At 41.5% G+C, this 10969-nt stretch overlaps 2 protein-coding genes across 2 annotated transcripts in view; both read right to left on the minus strand.

Annotated features, from left to right (window-relative positions):
• The window catches only part of gypc (glycophorin C (Gerbich blood group)), a 6868-nt gene extending 3169 nt beyond the window's left edge, over window positions 1-3699 (minus strand). Inside the window, exons 1-2 of the mRNA XM_020592263.1 lie at window positions 3370-3699; window positions 2594-2699 (exon numbers count right to left, since the gene is read on the minus strand). Coding sequence (XP_020447919.1) covers window positions 2594-2687 — 94 coding nt within the window. The 5' untranslated portion in view covers window positions 2688-2699; window positions 3370-3699. The remainder of the gene's footprint in view (window positions 1-2593; window positions 2700-3369) is intronic.
• A 1487-nt stretch (window positions 3700-5186) lies between these two features.
• On the minus strand, window positions 5187-7579 carry s100b (S100 calcium binding protein, beta (neural)). The gene is made up of 3 exons (XM_020592262.1): window positions 7476-7579; window positions 6685-6835; window positions 5187-6246 (listed from the first exon to the last, which is right to left on the minus strand). Exons 2-3 carry the CDS (start codon window positions 6820-6822, stop codon window positions 6100-6102), a joined length of 285 nt encoding a protein of 94 aa, XP_020447918.1. The 5' UTR covers window positions 6823-6835; window positions 7476-7579; the 3' UTR covers window positions 5187-6099.
• Between the last annotated feature and the right edge of the window lie 3390 nt (window positions 7580-10969).

Here is a 10969-nt window from a genome sequence, read left to right on the forward strand (position 1 = left end):
GCCACTGTGCTCTTAGGAACCTTAAGTGCAGCAGACATTTTTTTTGTAACCTTGGCCAGATCTGTGCCTTGCCACAATTCTATCTCTGAGCTCTTCAGGCAGTTCCTTTGACTTCATGATTCTCATTTGCTCTGACATGCACTGTGAGCTGTAGGGTCTTATATAGACAGGTGTGTGGCTTTCCTAATCACGTCCAATCAGTATAATCAAACACAGCTGGACTCAAATGAAGGTGTAGAACCATCTCAGGGATGATCAGAAGAAATGGACAGCACCTAAGTTAAATATATGAGTGTCACAGCAAAGGGTCTGAATACTTATGACCATGTGATATTTCAGTTTTTCTTTTTTTAATAATTCTGCAAAAATGTCAAAAATTCAGTGTTTTTCTGTCAATATGGGGTGCTGTGTGTACATTAATGAGGAAAAAAATGAACATCCGGCAATAAAGAACAACCACCGAGGGAGTCTCTGTTTTTGTCACATAGCAAGAAAACAGCCACCGGATGTATTTAAGTACATGAAATGATGAGTGATCACCGACATATTTCAACAAACCAGAAAATTTTAAGTATATTTTGAGATGAAGGGTTTTTAAAATGAAACAAGAGCTGTGGTTTGTTAACTCGACATACCTGATATTTTATTTTTGTTCTGAAATAACTAAACTCTGTAAACCCTAAACTTTCCTACTTTTTTAAAAACACTAGTCCATCCATCCATTATCTATAGGGTTGTGGGGGGGCTGGAGCCAGTCCCAACCGACGCAGGGCGAGAGGCGGGGTATCACAGTTTATCACACGGCTGACGTGTAGACAAACAACCACACACTGTCACACACACACTCTTACGGGCAGTTTAGAGTCGCCAATCAACCTAAGCTGCATGTCTTTGGACTGTAGGAGGAAGCTGGAGTCCCCAGAGAGAACCCACGTGGGCACAGGGAGAACATGCAGATTCAGAAAGGCCCCGGGTTGGTCGGGGCTTATACCCATTACCCTCTTGTTTAAAATACTAGTGAATAACAAATCATTTGTGCTTCACTGACAAAATAAAATGTTATTTGCTTAAGAACTTATAGCATTTTACTGGTCAGATGACACATTATTGTAAAATTAATATTTAGTAAAATTGAGATTTTTTCTGTGACAAAGTTATAAGATGCAGCATTTTTTTAAATTAAAATACTCTGATGCTATTGTTTTACTGTAAATACAATTTAGTGGCCAGTTTAAGAACATTTTCTGGGTGAAATACCCACAGACAGCTGCTGTTTCACCACTGAATGGCATGAATGAACAATAACCTGATACAGTGTCCAAACAGACACATCTGGATGAGGCAAAAGGAAACAAAAGACAAGTTATGTTAGAGGGAGACAGGTGTAGTGAAGAGGTTTAGGCAGTGATTGTAAATCAAATCAATGTCAGATTGATTCTTGTTGTCTGCACACATACAGTATGCAACAAGGTGCTGTAACATCATATCCTACAAAATTCAGCTGCAAATAAACTATTCCTATTACGCTGACAGTCTGAAGTTTAAGAGACTTACATAATGCTTACGTTTTTGAGTAGCAGTAAAAGTGAAGGATTCTAACTTATGTCTTTCAGTTAAGTCCAAAGGGTTCGTTTCAGCAGTTTACAGCCTCAAAGTAAATTCACTTATTCCTTTCAGTGCCAGTTGTCCATGTGGTTCATGTCCTAATGTCTTTGAAGGGACCTGAAAAGAGTCTTATAGGAATAATCCTGTTTTTCAGATGTTAAACTAAGACCTGGCTTTTTATGCGCAGGTCCCTGGCTGCTCAGTCCTGCCTGGCTCTGGCCCTGCTGTGGAAACACTGGGCCAGCGGGTATCGGCGAGTCAGCTCTTATCTCCACAGCAACAGACCCCCGAGGCGTCACCCTCACTCCTTCCCATGCTCCTCTCTGACACCGGGCTGATAAGACACTCCCCGCTAAACACACACACACATCTCAACAAGACAACAAAACTGTGTGTATGCTAACATCTAGACTCTCTTCTTTGATTGCATACCAATACAAATTCTACCAAAGTGAAAAAGATTCTAATTTAATCAGTTGTGACACAAACTGTGATTATTACAGTTCTCTCCTTTGGGAGTCTCAGTGTCGTATAATGATGTAAATTATGATCAAAGCATTTTGTTTTTACTCGGATCAGAGAAGAAACCGTCAGTATGAGCATTTAAAACAAAAGAAATGTCACATCTAAAAATACTGGTGCACAATGATAAGAAACACTCAATCATTTGAAAATGTTTTCTCAATCTTTTGGCATAAAATGGTAGATTTCAACATTATTTACTCTGTTTTGGTCACCTGCGTAGTTTGCAGTTCTGCAGCTGGGTACAGAGTTGACTGTTTTCGGTAGGTACTCATACCCCAAGTCCAGGCCAGCTGTTTCCTGGTCCCAGTCTTTATGCTAAGCTAACAAGCAGTTGGATGTAGCTTCATATTTAATGTATAGACAAGAGAGTGGAATCAGCGCTTTCATCCACCACAGGCAGAATAAGAGTGTCTCCCCAAAATACTGAACTCTTCCTGTAAAGGAATCACACACATCCACATACCCCTTGACCCAATCTTGGTCACAAGCTCTGAGTATGGAGGAGGAGTCCCAGTCGTCATTGAAACACCAGGGCGCGGAGTTATGTAACGGCTCATGCTGATGTCAACCTGCACAGAGAAAAAAAAAAGCAAAGGCCAAACTGTGGCATTTCCATGGAGATGAAGTAAAACCAGTTTCTGTCTGGGACCTGACAGTAAACCCTGAATTGGCAGTGATGTAAAAATTTACAAACAAAACCACTTGTGTCATCTTTCAGACTTTCAAATGAAGACGCAGCTCCACATACTTAAAGATATGCTGACCTCATCATCTGTCTCTGAAGCATTACAGTGACATTTTTTTGCAAAACAATCGGTTGTATCAAGTTTAACCAAAGAACGGTCATTGAGGGGACAACAGAGGACACAGTGCCTCTAGTGTCTCACATACTGAATTGATAAAATGACTCCAAAATGAAACCAAACAAGAGTCATGCTTCATAAAACCACCTCACTGCTGCAAAGTACTAAAGTGAAACAGTGAAATTCATTTTGTCACACATCTCTGTGGTCTTTTTATCTGTTTACAAAATGTAGCAGAAATGTTACTTTACATAAATAACTTGCATATATAAAACAAAGTTCATGTTCACAAGGTCTCTGGCTTTATCAACACTCAGGTTAATAACTAAATATGAGTAAAAACAAAAATACAACAGTTGAAAACATCACAAAAATGTTAGAAATCGAAACAAACCAACAACACAGTTGTGCTCTAAAAGGTCAAACAATAGCTCACCAGTTCTGAGAATCTACAGGCAGAGGTTCATTCACCAACAACAAGATGAAGAAACACAACTGAGCGTATGCTGGACAATACACACAAGTCAAACGCGCACACAGGGCCCTGGGTGTGGTGTCAGTCCCCAGGGTGGGGATCTGTTCTCCTTCTGACCAATAGCAGAGCTGGTTCCGCCCCACTGATGCTGAAGAGTTGCAGATGTCTGAAACGGTGCCGCTGACGACGCCTCTTGCATCATTTGTTCACACTGTGGTTGTGTCTCTGTGCGCACACTGGGTTTCATAATCCAGCCTGTTTATTAATGTAGATCTTTTTCAGCCTGGTAGTTAGTGGCTTCCTACACTTCCCAGAATGCCTCAGAACAACTAGGAAGCTGCTTTAATAGGCCGCTTCCCTCCCTGTTCTGTCTCAGCTCTGGAGACACTTCCTTCAAAGAACAGTCTGCAGAGGCTGAGCGTGAAGCGTCTTTCGTGGCATGTAGTGTGTGTGGTGAACTAAGTGGCTGAAGCTGTGAGGATGTGGACAGATTGTGAGATAATGGGCTCAGACATGAGAAAGACCCCTCACACAGGAGACGCCGTCTCATTAGAAACTGTTATTCATGCCTTATCTCATCTCACCTGGATTTCACTAATCTGTTCTTTTTAATCACAGCATCTCAGAACCTTTAACCCCATATGTGTTGACCTGTTCCCTGAGGTCCACAAACACATTGCCTCTGGTTGTTCCAAAGTCTGCACTAAAAAACAAACAGTCAGGGCCCCCAGATGTTGGAACACCCTCCCTGAAGCAGTCAGCTCAGTGGAGTCTGTGTTGCCTTTAAAGACACGTCTGAAATCATATTTGTACAGACATATCTTCTTGTGATTTTTGTCAAAATTTGTGGCTTCATTCTTCTTTAAATCATGCTTTATTTTTGTCTTTATTTCAGAGAGGCGCTATATAAATAAAGTGTATTGTTAGTCTTATTACTGGTAGTCATTTGGCATCTTTGTCATTTTTGTGCCTCTCTCTGGTCATTTAGCGTTTCTCTGTGGGTGTTTTGCAACTTTTTGTTGCCATTTGATCGACTTTAGAACAAGCAGCATTAACAGTCACTTTGTTCAGAGGCTCTGGTCCAGGGGCCCCTGACCTCTTGACACCCTGGGTTTGGATCTGGATATGTATTTACACATTCTGTTGACAAGAAAAATGGTCATCGCCGTTTGTCATTCAGAATGACTTTTCTAAAAATGGAAATAAATCGAACTGAATATTCTACGTGATTTTATGTTGTTTATTATAAGTTACAAAAAACCCTGAGTCCTTGGGCTCTGTTGTTCTCAAACAGGCGACTAATCATCCTGTTAATTAGCTCAGCAGGGAGAGGAGTCGCCTGAACAACAAACACAACAAAACTGAGGAACAGGTGAGAAATTAATCCACTGTTGCATTTTGGATAATTTAGGCTTCATACCGATGTTACAGGGATGAACTATCATGAGGCAAATCAAAGTATTAACAGGGTTTTATGCTGCACTTCTTTGGCTTTCACCAGGCTTCAACTACAATAATAGACTTATGCCACCAAAATAATAAAGGAAAGCCACTGAACTTATTTAAGGAAGACGGTCTTTCCTTCCAGAGAGTTTTTAGAGGTTAAAACTGACCTGGAAGTTCAGAGTTTAAATCTGATTTTCTTCGATGCTGAGGGTTATGTCATCGACTGGGGCGCCTTAGCGGCCCAGTATAGACATGAGACATGTTAAACAACAGAAATAAGAAGGTTTAGTGACTTCATGTGTTAGAGGTGTTCAAGTCTTACCCATCATGAGTCCAGAGTCACACAGTGATCATTTAATTCTGCAACATCCAAACAAACCAGTGCCACATACAGTATTTCAAAATGCACATCATCAGACAAACTCTTTCTGTTCACTGTTTTTTTTGCAGGAAACGTTACACACAGTGGAACTAGATGTTTTTAGATTGTTTGACAGTTTCTACATGGCTGAATATGAACTCGAACAGGATCAAACCTGCAGCAGAAGCAGGGAGAGAAACTAAACTCGGCTGCAGGCAACAGCAGCTACTACAGTATATGCCAGTGTTTAGCAGCCAGCTAGCTATTTGGAACGTGTTATGACTCTGATACCACCTATTTCCAAAAAGAGCTTCTAAACAAGAAACAAAACTAAGGAGAGAGCTAAACAACTAATCAGCCAGAACATCCAAACAGTATATTTTACAATATAACTCCAACTTATAGTTGTTTCTTGTACCAAAGTGGAAGCTAGACTAAAGGAACCCTCACAATCCATTTTAGTAGCCCATTAAATGTGTTTGACTTAATTGACAGTTTCCAAATTTAGCAGCTTTTCTCTGAAATGTTTCTACATTTACCAGCTTGACTTTTAGAATTGAATAACTGGTTGTAGAAGGTACAGAAGAAAAACTTCCTCGCCAATTTCTGCAGTTAACTGGAGCATCTAAAAATCTTGTTGTCGTGTGAAATGAAACAACTTTAGGTAAAACCCAATTCTCATTTTGAAGATTTTAGAGTAAAATTGGACTGAAGTGTTTCTCAGCCACCAGCCAAACCTCACTGATCGCGCTTGGCTGATGGCTGGAGGTGTGTTTTCCCACCCTGCGCTGCTCTGGAGGCATCAACAGGTTCAGCGTTGCTAGGTTTCTCCTTTATAAATTACTCTAGCTCCCCCTTTGTCTTCGTCCCTGGTCGCTGCCTCCCTACTCGTCCTCGTGCTCAAAAAACTCATGGCAACAGATGGTGACCATGGAGACGAATGTCATGAACTCCTGGAAGTCACACTCGGCGTCGCCGTCTGTGTCCAGGCTTTCCATCAGGCTGTCCAGCGCCCCCTGGTCTTTCACATGCTGCACAGAGGGAGATGGGTTCAGATCAGGACAAAGACACGTCAGACCTGGGGTCAAACTCCTGCAGCTCAGGTCAAACTGCTGACTCACAGTGCTCGGTTCCGCAGGTCTGCAGTGACTCAAGTACACTTATGAGGTAAATGCAGGACTTTTAAATGTCACAGAGTATTTTTACACCAAAGTACTGCTACTTTTACTGGGACACTGGCTGAGGCACTGGTGAAGTGGTGGAAGGCCTTTTCCTTTAGGAGCTTTAGCAGTAGCATGGTGTAAAAATACTGCAAGTCCTGGATTTGTATCATCAGAAGAAGTACAAAAGTACTGGCAGATAAATACACAAGTAAAGTGCTGAAAATGCTTCAACCCCTGTATTTAAATACAGTACAGTGCTGCTTTGTGTTTTTTTTTTTCATTCTTCTTTCTTTATCTTTATCTCACCGCCATCAGGTCCGGCAGCTCGTCCTGAAACAGATCCTTCAGCTCGTTCTTCTTCAGTTTGTGTTTGTCTCCCTCTCTCTCCGAATACTTCCGAAACACGGCGATGATGGTCGCCATCGAGCTCTCCAGGTCAGTCATCGTCTTCTCACCTCTTCAATAAAACACAAGAATAAATAAGTAGAACTAAGAAAGACAGCAAAGTTTGGGACTCGGTTGTTGTTTCACTCTTTAGTGCTTTAAACTGTCAGTGTTTATCGGATGATTAAGTCAAAGATGCATAAAGAGTTAAATGACTATTTTGAGACAGAGCAGGTCAAATCTCCTGTTGACTTTGACATTTAAAAGCAGCTCATCATCAAACTGAGTCAAGTTTTCTTATGGAGATTATTTACTGCCTCACATAAAGACAAATATCACTCATAAAAAGCCTTACAATTCTGATATACTAAGATTTAAGTTACTGTTTGCTATGATGATGATATAATCCAGATCAAATCATACTCAAAACAAACAAAGAAATCAGATTTTGAAAAACATCTTTTTTCCATCTACATATGTTTTACCAGCATAACAGTGCAAAAAAAGTGCACTTTAGGCTTCTTTTATATATTTTAATGTATAGTACACAATTAATAGTACTTGCTGCGTAGCATTACAACTTGAGATACAGAGTGTAAGCAGTAGCTGACACTACTGATTATTTATTGAATATATTGCTGGATCCACTGTGCTTAACAACAGCATCAGACCTTTGGCACTAACTGTACCTACATGAGCAGAGCCTGACTTACCTCCACTGGCGTCCAGGCAGAAACTGTGTATCCAGAAAGCAGAGGCTGAGCTGGGGTGCAGGCTTTATACTGTAGCCTGCGCTGGGCGGTGGTGTGGAGGCAGCAGTGCAGCGCTCAGCCGGCCTGTCAGTCACACTGCTGCCCAATCCCGACTGTTCACCTCCCCTCACTCCACTGCAGCTCTGCATTCTCAGCACTGAAGGGTATTGTCTGACTCTGACAAAGATGAATCTGAGTGTAATGCAGAAATAGCTGTTACAGATCGTGTGAACACTCCAAATACTCTGATTACAGGTGTGATAACTTGTAGACATAATGAGGACCTGACAGTAGCTGCATGGAAGATGCTGTATTTGTTTCCATCTTTCCCCTAATACATTAAAGGTGCATTAACTCAGATTTCTCCCTGTGACAGCGAAGAGGCAGTGTCTTTTGCACAGAGAGAGTGGGACAAAGAAAGAGCAACAACCAGTGTTAACATCAGTTTGGCTGTTTGACATGAAGAGGGTTAAAAGCAGCCAAAGGATTCAGATGTGGCGTTCTTCCTCCTGGATGTGTTATAGTGTCTGTTTGTTTCAGGTTTCACTAGAGTTTCCCTTCTCTAAAAAGTGTTGTTGCTGGTAGCCATGTTGGTGCAGTCCACCACTTTGTTCCTGACTGAAATAGCTCATCATCTGTTCACTGGATTGCCATGAAATTCTGTACACATGTTCATGTTACCCAGAGGATGAATCCTGTTGACTTTTCTTTTAGTGCAACCATGAGGTGTAGCTCCTTGTTTGGTTTGTGACCAATCCAAGCCAATGAATGACATTCTTGTCAGCCTTAGCTACATGTTGTGTTAGTGGTAATTAACCATCTCTAGCATGCTAGCACACCAGTGCAAGCTGGTGAACACGGTCAGTGAAGGCATGTCTGCATGAAGACTTGACAACACATAGAGAAGGTAAGGAGGTAAGGAGGTAAGGAGGCATTTTTATCCGGAGGAGTCTGAACCACAGCTGTGTCTGTTTTAAGACCTTGTTCTGTTCATTAACCCAAATGTAACAAGCAGGTGTAAAACAATTCTGTCTGTTCATCGTGGATCATACAGCATCTCTCTGTGCTCCCCTTTGATCCAGATCTGCCTCTCCTCGTTGTGTTTGGGCATCTGCTGGCCCACAAAGGCTCGTTTCAGAGGAAGCGGCTGGCCATGCATGTTAATGAAGACGGCCTTTTCTCTACTGGAGTTGGCGAGACGTGTGCTCCCCGCAGCCCAGAGACAGCTCACAAACACTGCATCTGCTCCGGACAAGCAGGCAGAAGCTGAAACGTCCCGGTGCCAGGTTTTCACAAACTTCTGGGAATCTCAAAATATGCAGGATCCTGTCAGTTTGATAGGCAGCACCTTCAGCTTCCCATATTGTACAAATGTACACTATTTGTGAGAATTTAAAAGACAGACACATTTTCATTTAAATGTTTATCCACTGTTGTACTGTTAGTGCAGAATAGTTCAATTTTCAGTATTATTTTTTCTTGTTTTTCCATGAACTGTACTTCTATAAGTCCTATTCCATGGTTACTCAACAGGTGTGCAGTTTCAAAGTCAAGGCTTTGCAACAGGCATTATTGTTACTCTGATTTTTGTGATTTGCAGTTAAAGGTAAAGGCTAGTGGTCTCATTGGAAATGGTCTCAGTTTTAGGTTACACTGTGTTTTTACTACTTCTTCAAGGGTTTGTAATCTTCTAGTGATTCATGTAGACCTGATCTTTACCTGGAGATGTCTGTGATGTGGAAGGACCTTTGGTCATGTGTTAAAATGTGGAGGTCAGGTGACTATGCTCTGTGTTATAAAATACTGAAGAAGATAATAATGAAACATTTATCTGTGCAAACTGTATTTTTACACCTGTTTTTTTTGTATCATGTGATGAGTTGGCAGTAACCATTTTGTCTTGTTTTGCTGTGTGTCAGTCAAAGGTTTGGGCACATTTTCCATTGAGCTGAACAGAAAAGTGCGGCCAAACATGTGACTGGCAGTGATTTTAAATGTTCATCACAACACAGAAGATCTGAGGTTTTACACTTTGAGTTGCAAAATCAAACCTTCACCTGCTGGTTTTCATGTGACATTATGATAAAGTAGGCATGCCAGTGCTCTCCATAATGTGCCAAGTTCCCCAAATGACTTCCTCCAGCGCCCTCTGTGACCTTTGACCTCCATCCACTCATGCAACGAGAACAGAGCCGCTACTACACAAGAAACTGTGTCTTTGTTTGACAATAAATCCTCACACAGATGACTACAGACTGTGTCATTGTTTGCTTCAGACACTGAAACTCTGTGCAGCCAAACAACCAAAGATGCTGGAAACCAGAGTCACACTGCCGTGCGAGAGAGCATCATCAATCATTTGTCTCTCGCTCTGTCTGCTCACTGTGTGTCCACTCAAAGTTGTGAGATGATAAGGCAACAGTCGCAGTTTAAATCATATCACTTCATTTTATCTTATGCTCTCAGAATTATGGCTCATAAAATACATGTGTTGACCTGTTATATCTTTGACTTTGGAAGTCAAAGTTTTGATTATTATCTCATGACACACACATTTTTTTTTATATCACATATATCTTTAGTAAAATATTCTGACTACTCAATATGTCTTATTTATAAAAAAGGAGTTGAAAGACAACTGACAGTAGGTTTTGTTATTTTTGTCATTATTTCTTATAGTAACTTTAATGTATTACCAGCCCAAAGGTTCTACAGTGCTCATATCTCATATTTAGTCTTTCAGTACCTCTTTACTGTGACATAGCAGTATTGTAGTATTTTTATCTGTGGTCTCTGAGCATCTCATGCTGCCTCTATTTGCAGTCATTTTGTGCTTCTTTGTGATTGTTTTTGTGTCTCTTTCAAGCCATTTGATTAAATTTTCAATAAGAAATGTTAATAGTCACTTCAAACAGAAGCTCAGGCCTGTTCAGTAATCCATCCATGCACCTACTGCACAGCCACACACTGACAGACTCCAGCTCCTTCTCCTCTGCTCTGTCTCTACTGGCATATTTTGTCCCAGGAGACGCCGTCCTCAAATGGCCAAGGCGTCCTCGGAGCCAACCACGCTCCCTGAGCTCAGCCATCACCGTGGCAACAGGTCAGTGCCTCCCGCTGGGATGCAAAAGGTGCGCCAGGACTGAGTCACTGCCTGGCAGCCACACGCTCACAGACTGAGGTTACTGTCGCTCTGGGGTCTTTCTTTGATTTGGTTTTGGTCATTTTAAATGAGTTTTTCTGTTCCTAAGGTCAGATATGTTGCTCCTGTTACTGCCAGCAGGTGGTGACCTCTTGCCTTTGGCCTCCTCATTATAAAAGCCTATTCTCTTGGCAGGTGAGGAGTTTGTGCGGACCTCAGTTCAACTGTCTAAGAAGGAGAACATAAAGCTATGCATTTTTCTGTCCGTCTATCATACTGATGACTCAGCATTAGGGGGCAACAGTGTGTCGTG

Source organism: Monopterus albus, unplaced genomic scaffold (genome assembly GCF_001952655.1).
Source record: "Monopterus albus unplaced genomic scaffold, M_albus_1.0 scaffold16.1, whole genome shotgun sequence".
In the NCBI taxonomy this organism is placed as follows: Eukaryota; Metazoa; Chordata; class Actinopteri; order Synbranchiformes; family Synbranchidae; genus Monopterus; species Monopterus albus.

What these genes read in the sequence shown, in the direction of transcription:
- s100b (XM_020592262.1), bottom strand. Translation starts at nt 6,822, where the DNA reads ATGACTGACCTGGAGAGCTCGATGGCGACCATCATCGCCGTGTTTCGG. An exon ending in AGCTGCCGGACCTGATGGCG is followed by an intron (nt 6,247 to 6,684) that starts GTGAGATAAAGA and finishes CCCTCTGTGCAG; the next exon opens with CATGTGAAAGACCAGGGGGC.